The sequence below is a fragment of the Astatotilapia calliptera genome, chromosome 20 (assembly GCF_900246225.1).
Source record: "Astatotilapia calliptera chromosome 20, fAstCal1.2, whole genome shotgun sequence".
In the NCBI taxonomy this organism is placed as follows: domain Eukaryota; kingdom Metazoa; phylum Chordata; class Actinopteri; order Cichliformes; family Cichlidae; genus Astatotilapia; species Astatotilapia calliptera.
The window spans coordinates 375397-400788 of record NC_039321.1 but is presented as its reverse complement, the minus strand read 5'-3'; the positions used below and the strand labels follow the sequence as shown (position 1 = coordinate 400788).

The 25392-nt window shown below is 48.3% G+C and overlaps 1 protein-coding gene across 1 annotated transcript in view; it reads right to left on the bottom strand.

Annotated features, from left to right (window-relative positions):
* Positions 1-386: 386 nt before the first annotated feature.
* oprl1 (opiate receptor-like 1) overlaps positions 387-25392 on the bottom strand; it is a 79867-nt gene continuing 54861 nt past the window's right edge. Inside the window, exons 3-6 of the mRNA XM_026154987.1 lie at positions 23176-23263; positions 22861-23043; positions 22312-22396; positions 387-2537 (exon numbers count right to left, since the gene is read on the bottom strand). Of these exons, the coding sequence (XP_026010772.1) occupies positions 1990-2537; positions 22312-22396; positions 22861-23043; positions 23176-23263 (904 nt within the window). The 3' untranslated portion in view covers positions 387-1989. The remainder of the gene's footprint in view (positions 2538-22311; positions 22397-22860; positions 23044-23175; positions 23264-25392) is intronic.

Sequence of the window (25392 nt, the reverse complement as noted above, 5' to 3'; positions counted from 1 at the left end):
TAGCAGTCGGGGTCAGGGTAGGAGTTGGGGGCAGGTTAGCAGTCGGGGCAGGGTAGGAGTCAGGGTAGGATTTGGGGGCAGGGTAGCAGTTGGGGTCAGGGTAGGAGTCGGGGGCACGGTAGGAGTCAGGGGAAGGGTAGCAGTCGAGGTCAGGGTAGGAGTCGGGGGCAGGTTAGCAGTCGGGGCAGGGTAGGAGTCAGGGGAAGGGTAGCAGTCGAGGTCAGGGTAGGAGTCGGGGGCAGGGTAGCAGTCGGGGGAAGGGTAGGAGTCTGGGGCAGGGTAGGAGTCGAGGGCAGGGTAGCAGTCGGGGGCAGGGCAGGAGTCGGGGGGCAGGGTAGCAGTCGAGATAAGGGTAGGAGTCGGGGGGAGGGCAGGAGTAGGGGGCAGGGTAGGAGTCTGGGGCAGGGTAGGAGTCAGGGTAGGATTTGGGGGCAGGGTAGCAGTCGGGGTGAGGGTAGGAGTAGGGGCAGGGTAGGAGATGGTGTCAGGGCCAGAGTCGGGGGCAGGAGTTGGTGCCAGGGCAGGAGTCGGGGGAAGGGTAGGAGTTGGGGTTAGGATTGAGATTATTTAGACCTCACACTGTTGAAGTGTTGAAACAGCATTCACAGATGCTCAGGTAAGGCTGTTTATGTCCCACTTCAAGTGTGAGCTGCAGTTTTTAGTCTTTAACCTCAGATCAAACAGGTATGTATTTCACTTTGTATCTGCCAGTAAAAGTCCATCTGAAAGGCAGCGTTGTCTGAACGCTGAATCTCAGTTGTGATTTTTTTCCATCGGGAGCCAAACAAAGTCATTTTGTCAAAGCTGCTGGTGAGTCTGTTACACACATGTTGTCCTTTGGTTTCCAACTCCTGATTTTCATCACAAAGGCTCACGAGTCTGGTGGACACATTTTAATCTAAACCACAGTCAACAATCCTAAACCAAAATGATTTTTAGCGCCTAAACACTGAACAAAATGAACAGATGGCATCTCCGAACACAAAAGGTCATTAAACCTCGACGCGTTTCTCCACCACAGATCCCAAACAACACCTTATCTAACTGTGAGATGCATCTGGCAACACGGTGCAGTGTAAACCCCCAACCCCCCCGCACACAAGCACCATGTAGAAAGTCAAAGGAAACGTGTCCTTCCATGGGTGTCTTAGGTTTGTTGAGTCTCAGCTGAGAAATGTCACTCAAATAAGAAATGACATTCACCTGACCCCCATATTTAACAGAATCTCGTCTTGCTCTTTTACTTCTACAAGCTGCAGATTTCACATCAGTCCAGTCACACTTCTGGCCCAGTAAAATGCTGGCAGCAGCATATTACATTATGTGGCCTCCATTTACCAAAACCATCACAGCAAAAATGTCCTAGTTCTCCAGACTGAAAGCATTTCAAACTTTAGGAATGATCTGCTCCTTCTCTGCATGTCTTCGTGGTCCAGAGTTTCCGATGTTCTATTTATTTATTGTAAAAGCATCAGAGTTTCTGATTTGGCATCGGCAGCTCCTGTTTAACTCCTCCTGATTTTCATACATTCACTTCACCTCCTGCCTTCTCGTCACAGAGTCATCTCTCCAGGGACGCCACAGATCCAGTTTCTTTTCACAAGGCTGTTGTTTTGGAGCTCGAATGAATATTCATCAGCTCTCTTGAAGCTGGATGAGAGTTTTTCCAGAGGCATTTTAGTATTTTATGTGTCCGTCTTATCGCATAAAGTTTCAAAACACGAGTCTGGGCATCGGACATCTCTGCTACTCTTCACTCTAAACTTGTCCCCACATCCCCTCTTTCCATCCCTAAATCCTTTTCCTTTCAAACTCATCCTCCTTGTCGCCCTCCCCCCCGCCCCAGGCCAGTCTCCTCATTGGGGGGCGGGAGGGCTCGTGCCGCTAGAGAGCTGTAATCTGAGTCAATTCTGTGTTGGAGTTCCCAGTTCCATGGGTCTCTCCCCTCTGTGGGGGGTCCACCCCCACCAAGGGGAGCTCCACGCCTAGTCATGCTGGATTCGGCGTCCCTCCCCCTAGCCCCCCGCCGTCTCCGGCTTTGCAGCTGTAGGCAGCCGCCACCTCCCTGGCGATGCTCCTCATTCTGCCAGACTGCTGGGGGTCGAGGCGGAATGGAGACGGGTGGCAGAACTCTCGGAAGCAGCGCTTGAAGTTTTCATCGAGGAAGGCATATAGCACGGGATTCAAGCTGCTGTTGACGTAGCCTAGTGCGATGCAGAAGTGCATGAGGACCACTGTGAATAGGCTACTCAGGTTGAAGCCCAGAAACTGAGCCAGGACCATGATTTGGATCGGGGTCCAACACACCACAAATGCCGCCACCACGACCAGAACCATCCTGGTGATGCGCCGCAGGTTTCGGTCCTTTTCCTTGGAGCCAGACAGGATGCGGACGCTGCGCAGGCGTTTGACCATCAGGCTGTAGCAGATGCTGATGATGGCCACAGGAATGAGGAAGGAGAAGACGAAGACACAGGTACCAAAGACGGGATCCCAGTGGCTCTTTGGCTCGGGCAGAGCCACTATGCACTCCAAACCTATAAGTTCAAAAGAGAAATAAAGAAGAAGTATTAAATACGGGAGAAAAAGGGGGAGGGCAGGGGGAGATGTAGGTTGGTCGGTGTATGTGTTGTTGGCATGAATGTCAAGGACAGCGGCTGATGTTCTATTAAAGGTGGAATATGTTAGTGTGACGAGTTACACTTTCAAACAGAGAAGTACGCGGCAGGGTTTGTTTTGAATAACGTGATTTTATGAGTTCACAGTGAGAGATCTGCTCTTGCTCTTGACGAAGGCGGTCGCACTTTTCTCCTCCTCCTCCTCTCCCTTAGCTTCCCTGCTTAGCCTCTTATGTCCTTGTCTAGTCTCGTGTTTTTTGTATTACTTTCCCTGGAACACTCTCTCACAGTCTGTACTCTAAAACCTAAAAGAGAATTATGGAATGGATCAACTGGTCCCTAAATGCAATTGACACCCCTTTCTCAATGAGAAGTCTGGGCTTGAGTGAGCCTGAGTGCTGAAGATATCTACCTATTCGGAACCATGATAACAGGGTTCTGGCTGATCGGAGCTGGCTTGGCCCTGACTTATCGAAGAATTAAGGAAGCGGAACCGGCTGTTCAAACCCCCACAAGGCTGCCCGCTGGGATTGAAATGATGGGACGAGGCGTGAGTTTCTCAAAATGGGCTCATTGAGTGCAGCACGGAGAAGATCTTGGAGAACGCACGGCTGCCGTGAATACTCAGAACAAGACCTCTGAGTGAAAAACTGGATTACATCTGGGGCTAGCTCGAACAACAACTGTGAGCGCAAATTCGATCACATCTTGGGGGAGTGTACTGTGGTCGTGAGTTCTCAGAACCTGCTCTTAGAGCAAAAAGGACGACAACATCACGGAACGTAAGTTTGGATAACATCATAGAAAGCTCACGGCTCTCCAACGGCAGATTGAGCGACCAGTGTTGGACTGTAGAACTGCTTTGAAATTCATATGAGTTGTTCGCACTAAAGTACAGGGAGTGCAGAATTATTAGGCAAGTTGTATTTTTGAGGAATAATTTTATTATTGAATAACAACCATGTTCTCAATGAACCCAAAAAACTCATTAATATCAAAGCTGAATGTTTGTGGAAGTAGTTTTTAGTTTGTTTTTAGTTTTAGCTATTTTAGGGGGATATCTGTGTGTGAAGGTGACTATTACTGTGCATAATTATTAGGCAACTTAGGCAACAACAAAAAACAAATATATACCCATTTCAATGATTTATTTTTACCAGTGACACCAATATAACATCTCCACATTCACAAATATACATTTCTGACATTCAAAAACAAAACAAAAACAAATCAGCGACCAATATAGCCACCTTTCTTTGCAAGGACACTCAAAAGCCTGCCATCCATGGATTCTGTCAGTGTTTTGATCTGTTCACCATCAACATTGCGTGCAGCAGCAACCACAGCCTCCCAGACACTGTTCAGAGAGGTGTACTGTTTTCCCTCCTTGTAAATCTCACATTTGATGATGGACCACAGGTTCTCAATGGGGTTCAGATCAGGTGAACAAGGAGGCCATGTCATTAGTTTTTCTTCTTTTATACCCTTTCTTGCAGCCACGCTGTGGAGTACTTGGACGCGTGTGATGGAGCATTGTCCTGCATGAAAATCATGTTTTTCTTGAAGGATGCAGACTTCTTCCTGTACCACTGCTTGAAGAAGGTGTCTTCCAGAAACTGGCAGTAGGACTGGGAGTTGAGCTTGACTCCATCCTCAACCCGAAAAGGCCCCACAAGCTCATCTTTGATGATACCAGCCCAAACCAGTACTCCACCTCCACCTTGCTGGCGTCTGAGTGGGACTGGAGCTCTCTGCCCTTTACCAATCCAGCCACGGGCCCATCCATCTGGCCCATCAAGACTCACTCTCATTTCATCAGTCCATAAGACCTTAGAAAAACCAGTCTTGAGATATTTCTTGGCCCAGTCTTGACGTTTCAGCTTGTGTGTCTTGTTCAGTGGTGGTCGTCTTTCAGCCTTTCTTACCTTGGCCATGTCTCTGAGTATTGCACACCTTGTGCTTTTGGGCACTCCAGTGATGTTGCAGCTCTGAAATATGGCCAAACTGGTGGCAAGTGGCATCTTGGCAGCTGCACGCTTGACTTTTCTCAGTTCATGGGCAGTTATTTTGCGCCTTGGTTTTTCCACACGCTTCTTGCGACCCTGTTGACTATTTTGAATGAAACGCTTGATTGTTCGATGATCACGCTTCAGAAGCTTTGCAATTTTGAGACTGCTGCATCCCTCTGCAAGATATCTCACTATTTTTGACTTTTCTGAGCCTGTCAAGTCCTTCTTTTGACCCATTTTGCCAAAGGAAGGGACGTTGCCTAATAATTATGCACACCTGATATAGGGTGTTGATGTCATTAGACCACACCCCTTCTCATTACAGCGATGCACATCACCTAATATGCTTAATTGGTAGTAGGCTTTCGAGCCTATACAGCTTGGAGTAAGACAACATGCATGAAGAGGATGATGTGGACAAAATACTCATTTGCCTAATAATTCTGCACTCCCTGTAAAAACCACCATCACTTCATGCGGATACCCTCTCGGCGCCAGCTGTGGTCTCAAGGCTGGAGCCGAACAACAACACCCTGATAACGACTGTGTTTAGTCTGTCCCTTCCCATTCATGCAAGGCCACCTGGGTTGGCTGGAAGACTGTTTACTTAGCCTAGCAGGGTGAAGGAGACTGTCTCAGCTGAGCTCTGGACACACACACATACATACATATTCTGATATACACACACTCATCCCCCCTCCCTTTCCAAACGCCTTCGACGTTTATTCCCCTCCGATGCTGACGGTGGATCAAGGAGACCAGCGCACGCACGCCTGGATGTGCTGTCTAAATCGGCTGTCTCTCACCTTTACCCCCCTGCTGCTTGTCATGTGTTTCTTTGGTGTATTAAGAGTTTTTTCATGTGCAGAGGTGTTTTTTCTGTTCTCAAACTGATCTCCCTGTTGGAGCTCAGTCTGGGGGGAGTTATTTTTTTCTCCTTATCTTTCCTCATGTGGTGCATTTCCCATTGTTATACCTCTCTGACCTGTCTTCCCCATGTGATGTTTGTGTAATGTATGTATGGTCAGAAGGGTAAGTCGGCGCTGGCAAACGTCGGCAGCCTTAACCCAATTTCCTTCGGGGTCAACCTTCAGGATCAATAAAGTTTTATTGAATTGAATTGACGTCGAGTGTACGGCAGCGCTTTGTCCTCATGAGTTCCTGGTGGAGAATCGTGTGTGTTAGACTGCTTTTGATTGGATGTATGCTCCAGTTTTAGTTCAAGGATCCACAGTCCTGCACTCAGAGAGGAGTAAACCTCCAGCTACTCATTTGCAATGCAGCCGGCAGGATGGAAGAGAACCTACAGGGAACAACGTCCCTGATATCTGCATATTAATGTGCTTATTAAAAATGCTAATTAGTATGCTAATAACAGAAACAGGCACATAAAAGCGAAAAGAAAAATGGGAGGTGCAAAGGATAAAAGGTATGAATGTATGAATGAGCAGTGACAGGAGAGTCAGCTGGTTTAATCAGTTTAATCATAATACAGTCTGCAGCTGGAGAAGGCAGACAGGAAGATAAATGTGTCTGAGCCCATGGAGAGATAAGAAAGTAATGACTGCAGAGTTATGCCACAACCCAACGGAGGAGACAGCAGAAGGAAAAAGAACAAAAGTTCACCGCAAACACCTGGAAATCCAAAACCAACACACTTCCAAATCAAACACAGGCATGTCAGTGGGACATCACAGCGAGAAACAGCCACGGTTCACAACTGCACCTTAAAACAGCTCCGACCTTCTTCAGCAGGTCAGATACCTGATTGCAGCGCACCCTCATCAGTTCACCTTCATCACCTGCATTCACTAAATAACTGAAAACTGCACCTTAAAGACTCAACTTAGACCTGAGCTCACATACTAGTCTTTTAAGTCCAGCACTGAGAACGATGACCACAGCTCATCCTTCATTTGGAGGAAGAGCCCAAACTCACAAAGATCGGAAAAAATTCCTTCCAGAAACGCAACGTTTCATACCGGAATCGAGTCATGTGACCCCAGTTACCAATCAACCTCGATTAACTGACCTGTCCATTAAATAAAGGTCCACCTTCATCCTCCACCCTCCCTCCTCCACACATGTGCAAACCATCTCAGCCTCTCTGAGCTGTTCCTCTGATGGACTCGTCCTACTCGCACCCTGTGAAGGTCTTTACTGAGATTAAGATGCTCAGACCAACGGTCATGTTCATCTAGAACTTTGACAGGGTTTAGTGTTAAAGTGCTGGGAGGAGTCAGGGGCAGCGCCTGACTCTGTTCCTGCTCAGACGAGCTCCGAGCCTGCCATCGATTCGCCAAAGACGCCACAAACGGGCCTAAAAATGATTGATTACCTGTTGGCAGGTAAGTTTGCTGACATTAGCTGGATTTGATGTTTTATTAATATGCTTGAAGAATGCAGATTACAGGCAGATCTTTTTATTCCTGAGGCCTGAGTGCAGGAGCACGAGCCACGGCCGAGCTCTGCACCAATCAGACGGGTCCTGATCCAACAAGTGTGTTTGTAATGAATTAAGAGCATTTTACAGTCCGCGGAGACTTCACACTAATTACAGCCTACTTTTAACTACAGGGTCAGCACTTTGTTTCTAATTTCTAACCATTTTCACACTGCACAGTTAGCACAAACACTTCCTGTCACCATTAATTCAGCCTTCCCTGAGAAAATGTCCTATGAAAAAGTCACAGCAAACTCTGCAAAGCCATGACAGCGATTCAGCCAGCGAGAGCAATAACCACACACACTTCCAAATATGTCCCACTGCAGCCTCTGCTTAACCGTCTACATGATGTTAAAGCTGTTAACACAGAGTTTTCTCACCCTAAACAAAAACCAGACTGAACTGATTGTTTTTGGAAGCCACGCCCCTTTGGATGAGCTAACTCAGAACCTCGGTCCTCTCGCTTGTCATCATTCTCAGACTGTTAGAAACCTCAGAGTGTCTTTAGTCGGATCTTTAAATGAGAGAACCAAGCTGTGAAAAACAGTTTTCATCAGTTTGGTGAAATTGCCAAAGCGATGTCTCATCTTCCTCCTAAAGACCTGGACAAACGTATCGATCACCACTAGACTGGACTACTGCAGTTCTCTCTGTTTGGGTCTCCAACACTCGTCTCTCCGTCGCCTGCAGTTAGTCCAAAATGTTGCTGCACGTCTTTTAACAGGTGTTAGAAGACAAACTTACACCAGCTCCCTGTCCATTATCGTGTTGGTTTTAAGATTTTTAAAGTGTTAAATGGTGGCAACCTCCTCCACATATTTAACCTGAAAACAGCACTGAGATCATCCAACAGATGCTCTTAGTACAGCCGAGGTTAAAGCGTAGAGGAGATTGGGCCTGGACTCTGGAGTAACTTGATATTCGTACTTCAGAGTCTGTGTTTTACGTTTAGTTTGACTACTATCAGGTTTTTTATCAAAGTATCTGCTTCTTCATTTCTAAACCCGACGTGAATGTGTCTCAGTAAAAATGAAGCGCTGCAGTGAGCAGAGGAGAGCACTGATCACTTACACAGGTGTGTGAGTTCTGCACACAGGAAGAGGTTTAAACGACGGAGGGTCAAAGTTCATTCACACTGGAAGACCATAAATTAATGACCACGTCCTCACGCACGAGGACAGTGCAGCCTTAGAGACCCACGACTGGGGCACTACACAGGGATGATTTTCCATCATGCCCACATCTGTGAGTCTCCCAGATGTGTGTGTCAGTTACTAAGACAACGTGCCAACAGTAGTGCAGAACAAGCCGAGTGTGCTCAGAGGTCATGTGACGGTGGACAGATCTACTTTTCAGTCTGTGATTGGTGGAAATCAGAGACACCGCTGCAGTGTGTCGCAGTTCTGGAAAAGGTCAGCCTGCACTCACTCAGTAACGGCTCTTTGTTACTAAGTGACGGATCTTTGGACACGTCTCACATTTTTACAGTAAATGTGACGTAGTGGGTTGACCCCGCCCACCCCAGTTTGGACCTCAAGAGACGGAGACAGAAGATTGACTCTGAGGTGCTTTAGAGTAGAGAGGGTCTGCGTCTGCTCGAGCGTTCACCCATCAGTGCATCACACAACAGTCTCAGCACTTTATGTCGCTGACAAGACTATGGAGATTTTTAACCCTATATAATGCTGAGTTTAAACACACCACTCTAGCTCCGCCCACTAACCACCCTACAATCTCCTTCACGTGACCTCTTCTGTTTCTGTCTGCAGCGCCTCACGTCTGATCCTGATTCTTTCACTATTTCTGTCAATTTTAATTTCAGAGATATATTGATATCGTCGTGACAACCGCTGATTGTCTCTCGCTCAGAGTGAAAAAGCCTTCCTCATCGCTTTCTCCTTTCTTTGTTACACAGTACGGGACGTGTAGCTTTGCTGTGATTGGCTCTTGATGTGCTGCCACCTGAACACGCGAGGGCAGTTAAATTCCCACCTGTGCAGCTCGGTCCAAACCTCCGCGTGTTGATGTTTGACAGGTGGAAGCTTGATCACTGTTCAGTCTTTGGTCCAAACCTGCCACGTGTTAGGACTCAGATAATTCCACGTCATCCCAGTTTTTCTCCTTTAGTGCCGTAAAAAAGCAAAAGTCAGCTTAAACTATCAAAGTGGAAAGCTGTGATCTTCATAGAGAGCAGCATCAGTGTCAGGTCTGAAGATCCAGATGTTGCGATCTGTTTGTCTCTCTACTCTGTACCAGATACAGATCTGCAGGTAGCACGTCCTCAGTAAACCCTCTCCACTGGTCACGTTGGGTCTGCAACATCATCACACGGTCACTTCTATTTATGCTCGCTGTTAAGGTGCTGCAGTATTCTCCTGAACCACAGGTGTCGCCATTCAGTCACAACCGCAGCCAATACTTGCTCAAGTTTTCTCGTCTTTCATCGGGACCGCGGTCCTCCTCAGGAGACGAACAAATGTGCCGTGATGTTTCGTATCATCCATGTCATAGAAACTTGTTGGTTGGTTTCCGGAAAACAACACCACGCAGAAGCACCTCTGCCAAAATCCTATCTGATGGCCACCAGATGGCGATAAGTCTTCCTGTAGAAGTGTATGTGAAACAGAACCTCCGTAATCAGTGCTGATGACTTCACGCTCAGTCATCATGGATTGGCGGTATGAAACTGCATGCTGATTGGCTAACACCGTGTTGCTCTTTTCGTATCTGAACCAAGATGGTGGCAGCAGTAAAACATCACAAACCAGCGGGGCATGTCACTGAAGCTCCACCCACCTTTCTGTGCTTGTGGATGCTGCGATAACTCCACCCTCTGAAGAGTCTGCAGCACCTGTCACCGTGTTGTTTTGGACAGATCGGTCTGACAGCAGGGAGCTGCTGATTCTGGCCTCCATCCTGCCGCCCTGTCCTTGTGCAAGGCTTTTGACCCCAATTACTGTGAGCAGCGAGCTGTGACGGTGCCTGCAGCCGTCAGCTTTGAGGCTGCTCGACCCTTTGTTTGTTTGGAGGAGACAGAAGAGGAGCACAGCGAAGCTCCAAGAGCAGGTCAACGAGGTGGAATTACACAGGAAGAAGGAGAGCAGATGGAGAAGGAGGATGGGAACGAAGATGTGAGACAGGAGGAGTTTGAAATTAAATGCAGCAGGCGATAGACAAAGATCTAAACTGGAAGTAAAACTAAACAGATGAGAATAAAGAAGAATAAACTCACGAGAGATGAAAGAGAGACGGGAAGGAGAAATGTGTAGTGATTGAAGCCGACAGGTGAGGAAGAGGATGAAAAGAGGACGAAAACAAATCAGAGCAAAGCTGAACAGAGGAGGAGAAACAGGCAATGAAGAGGAGAAGGAGGCAGCAGAGGAGGCGGTGCACATGTAGCTTAGACTAATAAAAGCGATGATGGGATTAGGCCGTCGCTGCAGGCCGATCAATAAGGAGCTGCCGCACTCCGGATCTCTCTGCTGCAGCACATCGCTCCATTCAGCAGCTAATAAGTGTGCTGCGTGCGGCCACGTGTCCCAACGATTAGTTCAGCGCAGAAATAAATGTCAGAAAAGTTCCAGCATCGATTCGAATCAGCGAGTCACGGCGAACAAAGAGAGCGGCGTGCACAGAAACTGTTTTAAGGATGGATTTTATGAGGCTGAACGCCTTTCATCAGCTCACCCTGCAAACACGCCAAAACCAACTGCAGAAAAATCCATTTTTGGGGGGGAGGGGCAACCTCGCTCTCACCTGTAACCACGAGCTTTGGGCAGCGATCTGGGAGCAGAAATCCTGAATGGGGACAGCACCTCCTCAGACAGCACACTGTGTCTGAGGAGGATGTGCGGAGGTGCTTCAGGAAGGTGAACGCACGCAAAGCTACTGGTCCGGACGGGATTCCCGGCCGCGTCCTCAAGTCATGCGCGGCTCAGCTGGCTGGAGTGTTCACGCACATCTTCAACCTTTCCCTCTCTCTGTCTGTAGTCCCAGCCTGCTTCAAAATGGCCACCATCGTCCCTGTACCCAAATCCTCCACCATCTCCTCATTGAACGACTGGCGACCTGTAGCCCTGACCCCCATCGTGAGCAAATGCTTCGAGAAGCTGGTCAGGGACTTCATCTGCTCTGCACTACCCGACTCACTGGTCACCCCAGCCATAAACTGTTCAGACTACTTCCATCAGGAAGGAGGTTCTGCAGCATCCGGTCCCGTACCAGCAGACTGAGAGACAGCTTCTTCCACCAGGCCATCAGACTGCTGAACACGTCATAGACACCTCAGCTTCACTACTGGAACTTTAACATTATGCACTCCATACTGTACAGTAATGCCACTGTTTTGCACATGTCTCAACTCTGTATATTTTTATATATTTTATTTATTGTTTACTCTATTTAATCTGTAAAATAAGTGTACACACACACACACACACAGGTAGAAAAATATGTAGTATACACATCCAGAAATGCATATACTATTATATATTGTACATATATTTATTAGTTTCAGATGTAGCCATTCTTGTATTTTGCTTGTTTACGTTCTTGTATTTTGCACAACTCTGTTGCTTGTGAAGCTCGCACACAAGAATTTCACTCACATGTGCTGTACCAATGTACCTGCACATGTGATGTGACAATAAAAGTGATTTGATTTGATTTGATTTGATTTGATGTTATCGACATGGAACACAAACAGGAAGTGAAAGACACACAGGTGAGTACAGGTGAGCCGAAAGAGTCTGTGTGAGTCTGTGTGTCTGTGTGAGTCTCTGTTGGTCTGTGTGAGTCTGTGTTGGTCTCTGTGAGTCTGTGTGAGTCTGTGTTGGACTCTGTGAGTCTGTGTGAGTCTGTGTGAGTCTGTGTTGGTCTCTGTTGGTCTGTGTGAGTCTGTGTTGGTCTGTGTGAGTCTGTGTGTCTGTGTGAGTCTCTGTTGGTCTGTGTGAGCCTGTGTTGGTCTGTGTGAGTCTGTGTTGGACTCTGTGAGTCTGTGTGAGTCTGTGTTGGTCTCTGTGAGTCTGTGTGAGTCTGTGTTGGTCTCTGTTGGTCTCTGTGAGTCTGTGTGAGTCTGTGTTGGTCTCTGTTGGTCTGTGTGAGTCTGTGTTGGTCTGTGTGAGTCTCTGTTGGTCTGTGTGGGTCTCTGTTGGTCTGTGTGAGTCTCTGTTGGTCTGTGTGAGTATGTGTGAGTCTGTGTGAGTCTGTGTTGGTCTGTGTGAGTCTGTGTTGGACTCTGTGAGTCTGTGTGAGTCTGTGTTGGTCTCTGTTGGTCTCTGTTGGTCTGTGTTGGTCTGTGTGGGTCTCTGTTGGTCTGTGTGAGTATGTGTGAGTCTATGTGAGTCAGTGTTGGTCTCTGTTGGTCTGTGTGAGTCTGTGTGTCTGTGTGAGTCTGTGTTGGTCTCTGTGGTTCTGTGTGAGTCTGTGTTGGACTCTGTGAGTCTGTGTGAGTCTGTGTTGGTCTCTGTTGGTCTGTGTGAGTCTGTGTTGGTCTGTGTGAGTCTGTGTGTCTGTGTGAGTCTCTGTTGGTCTGTGTGAGCCTGTGTTGGTCTGTGTGAGTCTGTGTTGGACTCTGTGAGTCTGTGTGAGTCTGTGTTGGTCTCTGTGAGTCTGTGTGAGTCTGTGTTGGTCTCTGTTGGACTCTGTGAGTCTGTGTGAGTCTGTGTTGGTCTCTGTTGGTCTCTGTTGGTCTGTGTGAGTCTGTGTTGGTCTGTGTGAGTCTCTGTTGGTCTGTGTTGGTCTCTGTTGGTCTGTGTGAGTCTGTGTTGGTCTGTGTGAGTCTGTGTGGGTCTGTGTGAGTCTGTGTTGGTATGTGCTGGTCTGTGTGAGTCTGTGTTGGACTCTGTGAGTCTGTGTGAGTCTGTGTTGGTCTCTGTTGGTCTCTGTTGGTCTGTGTGAGTCTGTGTTGGTCTGTGTGAGTCTGTGTGTCTGTGTGAGTATGTGTGAGTCTATGTGAGTCAGTGTTGGTCTCTGTTGGTCTGTGTGAGTCTGTGTGTCTGTGTGAGTCGTGTTGGTCTGTGTTGGTCTGTGTTGGTCTGTGTGAGTCTGTGTGAGTCTGTGTTGGTCTGTGTGAGTCTGTGTTGGTCTGTGTGAGTCTGTGTTGGTCTGTGTGAGTCTGTGTGAGTCTGTGTTGGTCTGTGTGAGTCTGTGTTGGTCTGTGTGAGTCTGTGTGAGTCTGTGTTGGTCTGTGTGAGTCTGTGTGAGTCTGTGTGAGTCTGTGTTGGTCTCTGTTGGTCTGTGTGAGTATGTGTTGGTCTGTGTGAGTCTGTGTTGGTCTGTGTGAGTCTGTGTTGGTCTGTGTGAGTATGTGTTGGTCTGTGTGAGTCTGTGTTGGTCTGTGTGAGTCTGTGTTGGTCTGTGTGAGTCTGTGTGAGTCTGGGTTGGTCTGAGTGAGTCTGTGATGGTCTGTGTTGCTCTCTGTTGGTCTGTGTGAGTCTGTGTTGGTCTGTGTTGGTCTGTGTGAGTCTGTGTTGGTCTGTGTGAGTCTGTGTGGGTCTGTGTTGGTCTGTGTGGGTCTGTGTGAGTCTGTGTGTGTCTGTGTTTGTCTGTGTTGGTCTGTGTGAGTCTGTGTTGGTCTGTGTTGGTCTGTGTTGGTCTGTGTGAGTCTGTGTTGGTCTGTGTTGGTCTGTGTGAGTCTGTGTTGGTCTGTGTTGGTCTGTGTGAGTCTGTGTTGGTCTGTGTTGGTCTGTGTGAGTCTGTGTGAGTCTGTGTTGGTCTGTGTTGGTCTGTGTGAGTCTGTGTGAGTCTGTGTTGGTCTGTGTGAGTCTGTGTTGGTCTGTGTTGGTCTGTGTTGGTCTGTGTGAGTCTGTGTGAGTCTGTGTGGGTCTGTGTGAGTCTGTGTTGGTCTGTGCTGGTCTGTGTGAGTCTGTGTTGGACTCTGTGAGTCTGTGTGAGTCTGTGTTGGTCTCTGTTGGTCTCTGTTGGTCTGTGTGAGTCTGTGTTGGTCTGTGTGAGTCTGTGTGTCTGTGTGAGTCTCTGTTGGTCTGTGTGACCCTGTGTTGGTCTGTGTGAGTCTGTGTTGGATTCTGTGAGTCTGTGTGAGTCTGTGTGAGTCTGTGTTGGCCTCTGTTGGACTCTGTGAGTCTGTGTGAGTCTGTGTTGGTCTCTGTTGGTCTCTGTTGGTCTGTGTGAGTCTGTGTTGGTCTGTGTGAGTCTCTGTTGGTCTGTGTGGGTCTCTGTTGGTCTGTGTGAGTATGTGTGAGTCTGTGTGAGTCTGTGTTGGTCTGTGTGAGTCTGTGTTGGACTCTGTGAGTCTGTGTGAGTCTGTGTTGGTCTCTGTTGGTCTCTGTTGGTCTGTGTGAGTCTGTGTTGGTCTGTGTGAGTCTGTGTGTCTGTGTGAGTCTCTGTTGGTCTGTGTGAGCCTGTGTTGGTCTGTGTGAGTCTGTGTTGGATTCTGTGAGTCTGTGTGAGTCTGTGTGAGTCTGTGTTGGCCTCTGTTGGACTCTGTGAGTCTGTGTGAGTCTGTGTTGGTCTCTGTTGGTCTCTGTTGGTCTGTGTGAGTCTGTGTTGGTCTGTGTGAGTCTCTGTTGGTCTGTGTGGGTCTCTGTTGGTCTGTGTGAGTATGTGTGAGTCTATGTGAGTCTGTGTTGGTCTGTGTGAGTCTGTGTTGGACTCTGTGAGTCTGTGTGAGTCTGTGTTGGTCTCTGTTGGTCTCTGTTGGTCTGTGTGAGTATGTGTGAGTCTATGTGAGTCAGTGTTGGTCTCTGTTGGTCTGTGTGAGTCTGTGTGTCTGTGTGAGTCGTGTTGGTCTGTGTTGGTCTGTGTTGGTCTGTGTGAGTCTGTGTTGGTCTGTGTGAGTCTGTGTTGGTCTGTGTGAGTCTGTGTTGGTCTGTGTGAGTCTGTGTGAGTATGTGTTGGTCTGTGTGAGTCTGTGTTGGTCTGTGTGAGTCTGTGTGAGTCTGTGTTGGTCTGTGTGAGTCTGTGTGAGTCTGTGTGAGTCTGTGTGAGTCTGTGTTGGTCTCTGTTGGTCTGTGTGAGTATGTGTTGGTCTGTGTGAGTCTGTGTTGGTCTGTGTGAGTCTGTGTTGGTCTGTGTGAGTATGTGTTGGTCTGTGTGAGTCTGTGTTGGTCTGTGTGAGTCTGTGTTGGTCTGTGTGAGTCTCTGTGAGTCTGGGTTGGTCTGAGTGAGTCTGTGATGGTCTGTGTTGCTCTCTGTTGGTCTGTGTGAGTCTGTGTGAGTCTGTGTTGGTCTGTGTGAGTCTGTGTGTGTCTGTGTTTGTCTGTGTTGGTCTGTGTTGGTCTGTGTGAGTAGGGTTGATCTGTGTTGGTCTGTGTGAGTCTGTGTTGGTCTCTGTGAGTCTGTGTTTGTCTGTGTGAGTCTGTGTTGGTCTGTGTTGGTCTGTGTGAGTCTGTGTTGGTCTGTGTGAGTCTGTGTTGGTCTGTGTTGGTCTGTGTGAGTCTGTGTTGGTCTGTGTTGGTCTGTGTGAGTCTGTGTTGGTCTGTGTTGGTCTGTGTGAGTCTGTGTTGGTCTGTGTTGGTCTGTGTGAGTCTGTGTGAGTCTGTGTTGGTCTGTTTTGGTCTGTGTGAATCTGTGTGAGTCTGTGTTGGTCTGTGTGAGTCTGTGTTGGTCTGTGTTGGTCTGTGTTGGTCTGTGTGAGTCTGTGTGGGTCTGTGTGAGTCTGTGTTGGTATGTGCTGGTCTGTGTGAGTCTGTGTTGGTCTGTGTGAGTCTCTGTGAATCTGTGTGAGTCTGTGTTGGTCTGTTTTGGTCTGTGTGAATCTGTGTGAGTCTGTGTTGGTCTGTGTGAGTCTGTGTTGGTCTGTGTTGGTCTGTGTGAGTCTGTGTGAGTCTGTGTTGGTCTGTGTGAGTCTCTGTGAATCTGTGTGAGTCTGTGTTTGTCTGTGTTTTAGTCTGTGTGAATCTGTGTGAGTCTGTGTTGGTCTGTGTTGGTCTGTGCTGGTCTGTGTGAGTCTGTGTTGGTCTGTGTTGGTCTGTGTGAGTCTGTGTGAGTCTCTTTGAATCTGTGTGAGTCTGTGTTGGTCTGTTTTGGTCTGTGTGAATCTGTGTGAGTCTGTGTTGGTCTGTTTTTGTTTGTGTGAATCTGTGTGAGTCTGTGTTGGTCTGTTCTGGTCTGTGTGAATCTGTGCGAGTCTGTGTTGGTCAGTGTTGGTCTGTGTTGGTCTGTGTGAGTCTGTGTTGGTCTCTGTTGGTCTGTGTGAGTAGGGTTGGTCTGTGTTGGTCTGTGTGAGTCTGTGTTGGTCTGTGTAAGTCTGTGTTGGTCTGTGCTGGTCTGTGTGAGTCTGTGTGAGTCTGTGTTGGTCTGTGTGAGTCTCTGTGAATCTGTGTGAGTCTGTGTTGGTCTGTGTGAGTAGGGTTGGTCTGTGTTGGTCTGTGTGAGTCTGTGTTGGTCTGTGTGAGTAGGGTTGGTCTGTGTTGGTCTGTGTGAGTCTGTGTTGGTCTGTGTAAGTCTGTGTTGGTCTGTGCTGGTCTGTGTGAGTCTGTGTGAGTCTGTGTTGGTCTGTTTTGGTCTGTGTGAGTCTGTGTGAGTCTGTGTTGGTCTGTGTTGGTCTGTGTGAGTCTGTGTTGGTCTGTGTTGGTCTGTGTGAGTCTGTGTTGGTCTGTGTTGGTCTGTGTGAGTCTGTGTGAGTCTGTGTTGGTCTGTGTTGGTCTGTGTGAGTCTCTGTGAATCTGTGTGAGTCTGTGTTGGTCTGTGTTGGTCTGTGTTGGTCTGTGTTGGTCTGCGTTCAGGGTTGGTGTGTAGATGCCTTTAGATGGAAAAAAGCTTCTTTTTGTGCGTGCGACTGAACTGAGCAGCATTCTCTGGATATTTTGACCTTTTTAGGAGACAAACGTTTATGTTTGAGCTTCAGCTCCACTCTTCCCTCTCACACAGGCCTGCAGGGTTGTTCATTTATATGAGTTCATAAATATCAACGCGTGTGACTTACATCACCAGATATGAGTGCCTGAGTGGGCTCAGAGTGCAGAGAAGGAGCAGGTGGAGGCATTTAGCAGAAACCGCCGGGTCTATACGGAGAGGAATGAAGAGCAGCGTCTGAGAGCAGATGTGGCAAACACGTAAACTTTCCAACCATTTCATACCTTTGAACATCTGGAGCAGAAACAAGGCTTCATGTCCTGGTTTGTGATTCAAAGCCAGGACCTGCTGACAAGAACAGAAAGGATGACGACGATGTTTTAACTGTGCTACAGGCTGCTTCAGCGGCGGCCCGTTGGCGCTCTGCTGTAAATGGGTAAATGGAGTCTGTGCACCAATAAGAGCAGAGCTCTGTCCTCTAGCACGTGCTCAGTGGCTCTTGTTGCACTTTTTCAGCTTATTTGCAGAATCTGTTCACACCCCAGTCACCTTTCTCACTCACTATGTGTTAACAGACCTCTCTGCATTGAATCATATCTGTTATTAATCTCTGTCTCTCTTCCACAGCATGTCTTTATCCGGTCTTCATTCTCTCACCACAACTGGTCACAGCAGATGGCCCCGCCCTGAACCGGAGGTTTCTTCCTGTTAAAAGGGAGTTTTTCCTTCCCACTGTCGCCAAAGTGCTTGCTCATAGGGGGTCATATGACTGTTGGGTTTTTCTCTGTATCTATGAAGCACCTTGAGGTGACTGCTGTTGTGATTTGGTGCTATATAAATAAAATTGAATTGAATCGCTCACGCTCAGCCAGAGCCTCTGATCAGAATTCCTGCCATCAGACTGGGATTTCCTTTAAAGCTTTCCAACGAGCTGTTTTAGAGTTCACACAATAAACATAAATAAAGTAAATGCTCATTCAACGCTTTCTGCATTTGTTTGGATGTTTGCAAGACTCAGAGGTAACTCATCAGCCCAGTAACCAATCAACCTGCGGTTTGAATTCATGTCATTTTAATATAAACCGTCGCCTGTTTCTAAGACTGTCTCACAAGTTTTTATGATGAAACAAATCAACAGGAATCATTAGCCCGACACATCAACCCTCCAGAACTTCCAGAACTTCTCTTCTTGCACACATGAATGAGCTAATATGTCATGAACTGTGTGTGGAGCAGGCAGGATTGGACCCAAATGTCAGGCAGGACTTGACACAAACACACAACTTTATTGTTGGAACGTCAAAGAAAAACAAAATTAACCTAAACTAACCCAAATGGAGACAGAAACCTAAACAGCAGTGACGTTTGTGGGTTACTGAAGTTGGGCTAGCTGGTATATAATGATGTGCTACGTGGTAGCTAGCTACACAGCTATGTTAGCATAGCATATACACAGTGAAGCTGGAGTATGAACGCTAACTTTTTTCCACTTGATAAAAGTTAACGTGAAGGTTCCTGATGGTTAAACAAATGCAATCGCATAGCAGGATGCTGTAAACGGACCAAACTTCAGTCAGGAGAACAACTGAGATAATCCATCCACAATACAAGGTTAGTCATTAACAGTGTTGGGCAAGTTACTTTGAAAAAGTAATTAATTATAGTTACTATTTACTAGAGGGCCCGGTGGCGCCAGTGTCCGGCAGCCTCGCCTCTGTCAGTGCGCCCCAGGGTGGCTGTGGCTACAATGTAGCTGCCATCACCAGTGTGTGAATGTGTGGATGAGTGAATGTGTAAAGCGCTTTGGGGTCCTTAGGGACGAGTAAAGTGCTTTACAAATACAGGCCATTTATTCCCATTAGTGGTCATTAATATACTGCAACAACACGGGAACAGAGCAGCTGTGAGAGAATTCAACATTATTGAATCAATGTTACGGAAGTGGAGGAAGCGCAGTTTTTGGCTTTCCCCATATTCCAAAACGTGCTTCGTCTCTTCACTGTTACTGTCGCGCAACATAATTTGCAGATGATGTTGTTTAACCCTAACCCCTAATGTTTTTGACCAAGACAAACAAACCATCAATATGCGCTATCGTGGTAGAGCGGTACAGTCAAAATCTCTACTGTTGGCCAATTTCATACCATTTCTATTGCCCACCCCTACTTAGACATAAACCATAATACAAAATGACATCAAAACAGTGGGTCAACTGACCCAGGACATGACAAAATATGAGACTAGATTCAAAATAATTGTGTTCATGTCCAGAAAAACAAATAAATTCAGTTTCATGAACATTTTAAAACCTTTGCTGAAGGCTCCCTACAGAGAGCATGTCAGATGTCACCAAACGAGCCGTGTTAGTGATTAAAGTCCGTCTGAGCCTCACCAGTGCCCAACATTTGCAATTTGTTGCTTGTGTTTTTGGGAGGGGATCAGAGCTCTTCTGACAGATCCTGCCGATATGTTGGAGTGCTGTTGTGTGCTCCAGGTCTTTACGCCAGACGATAAATAATGATGAGAATTTCCATCGAAGCTTAAGCAGCCAGTCAAAACGCCAAACGCTGAAGGACAAAGTGAGGTAAACGCCGCTGAAACACATTATTAATGACGAGCAGCAGAGAGCAGGTTAAAGAGCACAGACATGCTCAGCATCAACAAAGAGGCTTCAGAGTACGTCCTGGGAACGAGCGCAGTGGGTTTCATAATTACGGATGTTTGTGCACAGACTTCAGAGAGAGACACAGCCAAGCAAAAACAGCTGAGAAAAGTGAAACAAAGTTTGTTTTACCAGCCCAGTCGGGCCTTCACACCAGGTCAGCACTCATCAACACTCCAGTCATGAGGAAACGGCAAGCCTGATAACATCCCGCTTTGCTCGGCCATTCGCTGTCTGAAGACTCACCTCAGCAGTCCTGAGACGTCTCACGCAGAGAGACGAATTTGAGTTGACTCTAACGCGCCTGCAGTTGATCTGCAGCCATGCCTCAGCTTTTAATAAAATGGCCTGCATTTGTATAGCGCTTTACACTACATCCAGTCATCCACCCATTCACACACTGGTGATGGCAGCTACATTGTAGCCACAGTCACCCTGGGGCGCACTGACAGAGGCGAGGCTGCCGGACACTGGTGCCACCGGGCCCTCTGACCACCACCTGTAGGCAAACGTGGGGTTACTTTCTTGCCCAAGGATATTTGGCATGCAGCCAGCAGGCAGCCTGGGATCGAACCACCAACCTTCTGATTGGTGGCTGACCGGCTCTGCCACCTGAGCTACAGCCAAAATGAAAAGCTTGTCAGGGCTGAGCTCAGCACAGTTGACGGGAACAGAACCTGATCCGGCCTGACTGAAGCAAAGCCGTGCACGTGGCTTCCCGCAGTGCTGCGACGAAGCAGGTTTATGGTCTCGCTCCCAGCCCGTCACAGGTGGATGCTCTATTGACGATGGCGAGCCGCGCTGACCCAGACAGACCTAAAGCAGCACGCGGCCACATGTTCCTGATGGAGTGAGTTCTAATGCTAAACACAGCGTTCAACTCCCTTCTTGGAAAGTTTAACACGTCTGCAGACAGGCTGCACTGATCTGCACACCTTATTGCTCAGAGTCTAACAAGTTCCTCCTCTGGGAGTGATCGCTGATTAGTCTGTGCTGATTGGTTGAGGGTAAACTCTTCAGAGATGCTGCTGAATCTTCTTGCAGCCCGGTGAGCATCAAAAACTTGCTCCTGCTCGATGTGTACATAGCAGGGCCGTGCACCAGCTTCCTTCTTCTTATCCAAAGCGAAGTTGTACTGGCAACAGGGTAGGCTGGGCTCCTCCCGTGCAGTATTTTCCACTATCCAGGTTTTTACAGCCAGACAAGACAGAGATGAGGTCTCTCCAGTGAGTTCTGGGTCTGCTTAGAAAACTTCTAAGAGGAGGCGTCCAAGAGGCCTTCCTGAGCACCCGCCTCCCTTTGAAGGGGCGCAGTAATGGCTCTGGCACCTGTATCCTCAGTCTGCTGGTGTCCTGCCAGAGCTCGCGGTGACGTTAGGACCACAGTCTGCCTGAAAAGCTACTCCTGTCTTCAATGTTACCTATTATACTATTACAGTGATCATCTGAGGATGAAATTATTATATAACCTGGTGAATTTTAAGAGTTTAGGCATAAAAACTTAGTGGAATCCCTGTGACTGTGAAAAGCAACCACAAAGCTCCGTGGGCCTCCCGGCTGACAAACCTGTGATTAATGAGTTTACCCCAAGATGCAGGGCTGTGGTGCAGAGCTGCTGCAGTGCATTCATGAATAAAACACGATGCAGCGTCTTTCGTGATCTGCACCGGTATGGCAACACTGACCTGCACGTGTGCAGGCTCCTTTTAAATGAAAGCCTCGTGTCACTTTAGTTTAGTTCTGCATTATTTGCTTTATTATTCAGTCAAAGTGGTGATAAAGACATGCTGACATTGGTTAACAGCATTAGTCAGACAGCGCGCAGTGACAGCAGTAAGGAGCAGATACTGATCACACCCTCTCTGCAGGCAGCAGTGTGTAAAGCTGCACGTTACTGTATTTAATTAGGGTTTCATCTTTATGGAAGTATCTGGAGGTGCAGTCTGTGCAGGGACGCTCTGTGTTGAAGGTTCAGATCAGTGCACGGCCACGTCTCGCTGCGAAGTACAGCCTTCTAATTCAGCCTCTGCCTCACTTCAGGTTCTTCTTTGTTCCACCCACTAACGTGTCCTCAGGAGAGATAAGAGACTGAGGATCTTTACGCTCCAAGGAGGCGGGACATGCTTAGGGTAATAGCTAACCCGATCGTGCCTCAAGAGTTGGCAGTTTGTCTTGTAATCAGAAGGTTGCCGGTTCGAGCCCCAGTCTCGGTCGTTGCGTCCTTGGGCAAGACACTTCACCCGTTGCCTACTGGTGGTGGTCAGAGGGCCCGGTGGCGCCAGTGTCCGGCAGCCTCGCCTCTGTCAGTGCGCCCCAGGGTGGCTGTGGCTACAAGGTAGCTGCCATCACCAGTGTGTGAATGGGTGGATGACTGGATGTGTAAAGCGCTTTGGGGTCCTTAGGGACGAGTAAAGCGCTATACAGATACATTATAACAGCAGTCTGCATGTTCTAGCGTTAAAGTCTGTCTATCTGCTGTAAGCAGGAAACAGACATCACAGAGTCAGAGCTTCTCACTGGAACAGAGAGGAGTGAGGGCGCTGTGCTACAGCGTTAACAGCCATGTTTCACTCGTAGTTGTCATTAGGATTAAATTCCCCTACAGCCCGAAGCTGTGATTAAATTCAATGCCCTACGGTGCAGGCAGATGAAGTGCTCATGGGAACAGGTCGCTGCAGCTGATGATGATAATGGTTTTATGTAGACGTGGAGCTGTGCAGGACGTACACGTCAGATCTGCAGCCTGTGGTCCTCGGTGACACTGAGATGTGTGTGCGTGCGCGTGTGCGTGCGCGCGTGTGTGTGTGTGCGCGTGGCGTACTGTTCTCGTGCTCTTCCACATTTCCCAGGAACGTCGCTGGAACTCCGAAGGCGGACGCCAGCACCCACACACAGATGTTCACCACCTGAACACATGAAGACATGAACAGTTTAATGTTTTTAAGACTTCCACATCATCATTTTTACACAAATTAAGAGTCATACACGGAAATTAAAATTTGAAAACAAATTTGTCAGATGGATCAATAAACTCTCCATTTCAAGAAAACTGGAATTTTATATTTCAGCCTTTAAGGGGTTTACAGCCAATCAGGGCTTTATATTTTAAGGTCCTGATACGTCTATAAAAAGAGTCAAAATAACGTAGAAAACCTCTGAAAAGTTCTTTAAACCTGCATTCTACACAATGACCAGCAGGAGGCAACTCCTCTGGCTGAAGACAGCTTATTGTCAGAAAGGTCAGGGAAGCTGCTCACTGGTTCATAACGTTTCACTAATTTAGACTAAACAAACACAAAGTTTCCCTCTGATAGGAGCGAGACGGTGATGTCACAGCGGCGGCTTTTTATGACAGCAGGATAAAACGTACCTTGGCCTTGTGAGGAGTCCTCATGTCCAGCGCTTTGACAGGGTGGCACACAGCCACGTACCTGTCCATGCTCATCACCGTCAGCGTGAAGGTGCTGGTGAACATGTTGTAGTAGTCGATGGACACCATCACTTTGCACAGAGTGTTCCCGAATGGCCAGAAGCCCAGATACAAATCAGTGCCCTGGAAACATCCAGAAAGCAGAGTCTGAGCGTGAATCACACAACTTATCCTGCTCAGGGTCACAGAGCCGGAGCTCCTAGAGGAACAGGTGGTTAACCTACAGAGTTTGCACGCGTGCAGATGATGTCGTACCTGGAAAGGTAGCGTAGCCAGAAAGAGCGAGTCGGCCAGTGCCAGGTTAAAGATGTAGATGTTGGTGGCTGTTTTCATCTTGGTGTACCTGAGCGAGAAGAATCAGTTCAGTCAGACACACAAACACACACCTCAGTGAAGCACCTGACAACAGCAGATAACCACCGGCCCCGCTGACCACTCTCAGTTCATCACTGTCACCAACCAATCAAAATCAAGAAGGGGAGGGACTTGTGGCAAATTTGTAAAAACATTTTTTTTAGTTTGTTTGATTTTTATTGTGGCAGATGAGGAGGAGCACTCGTTCCAGCTGTTCAGCAACCAGACTGCAGGAGGCACGCGTAGCCCTGTGACCTCCCACGGAGGCCGCGTGAATGCGAGCTTCAGTTTCAATGCGACATTTTCAAACTTGAACCGTCACGTGACGCACTTTAGTCACGTATGTGATTTTAGAGACAGCAGGAGGCGCTGTCAACACAGCCACGCCTAGAAGACAGGTTTGTAACCTAGCAACCCGCCTGAGCCTGTAAACAGCGCCCGCCGTAAGCCTGAGCCGAGCCTAAATCTAAAACCAGGTCTAAGGCGGCAGAAGAAGCAGTCGGGTGAGGAGCAAGCTCTGCTTTTTTAACCTTAATTTAGGAACCACGGGGAGGATGGCAGACATCTGGGGTGTAGAAGGAAACACGAACAGAAGCACGCAGCGGAGAGTCATGTGACCTGCGTCTTATCCTTTTTTTTTTTTTTTTTTTTTTTTTTTTTTTTGTCTGTCCCGTTTGGCTCTTTTGCATCAGAATTGTTGTCTAAAGGCAAAGAAAGATGCCCAACGGATTTACTTTACCAAACTGACCATCCCAGCCTTGCCGTAATGGTCCATTTGATTCACCTTTTATTGTTTATTTTATTTTCACTTACTGAATACGGGACAGACTTGACTGGGGGAAAGAAGGGGAGAAAGAAAGAGGGAAAGAGAAACAGCTGAGAAGAGGGACGGGGGAGAAGGGCAAAAAACATAAACCAACAGAACGGGCAGAGAAAAAAAATGCATATATCAATCACCTGGGTCACCTGCTGAGAAAGAAAAAAGAAAGCAAGCAGAAGAGAACAAGAGTAATAGAATAAACAACATCATGATGATATATGGGAATATGACAGTAAATACTAAATGTTAAACATTATTGTGCAGCACATAAGATCAACAGAACACAGTGTGCTTTGAGGTAGGAGCCAAAAAGGGTGTAGTTTGTGGGTGTGATCACCCGTGTGTACACCTGTGAGCATGGACGCGCTTGTTTTTTGTTTTTTAAAAGGTTCCTTCATGTAATAATCTGCTAGAGGGTGTGGGGGGGCCACAGCCCCGTCCTCCAGGGCGTGAAGCAGGTATGGAGGAGATCAAAACTCCAGACATCCAGAGGCCCCCAGAACACAAGAGACCAAGGAAGACCAACAGAGGGGCAGCCGTGCCACTGTCCGAGAAAGAGCTGAGGAGAGTCCCAGATGAGGGCTCACTCAGCAGCCGCGGAGCAGAAGCCAGGGGGGGTTGCAGTGACGCGCCCGTGAGCTCCGCCGGCAGCCAGCTGCGCCTGAGTGACCGAGCCCCAGGCCGAGAGGCCGGGGGCACCCCACCTCCGAAGTGGCCCGAGCGAGCCCCAGGCTCCAGGCCCCGATAAGCGGCCGCCAAGGAGTGAGCCGGTGTGTACCTGGACGCCCATCCCCGGACACAAAGAACCACCAACGCACCGATGTCTGAGGGAGTCCGCCACTGGCAGGGGAAGTGGTGGTAGGGGGAGATAGGCCTCCAAACCTTGGAGGGCCTGAGATGTCCCCAGAGAGGTGGCGCCTGACACCCAACCTGACATATAGACACAGACATACAGGCACACACAGACACAAACATCCATTCCCACCCTCATGCTCTCATATGCACTCACTCCACACTCAACCAACGTGGAGACAGACATAAAGAGACGCTGTACACACGATCACACTCCCCAAGCGTACTGTACAAACGGGGTCTAGGTACCCTTGCCCCTGGAGGGGGAACTGCACCCAGACCCAGGTGGTGTTTCCCTTTTCCCTGCGGTGGGGGAGGCAGACCGCCCCGACTCCGCAGCAGCAGGAAGGCTCCACACTCCAGACCGCAGTCGGACGGCCAACTCCTCCTCCTAGTCCCCCCGCTCCAGCAGGTCGCAGAGAACGGGGGTGAGAGAAGACTCCAAA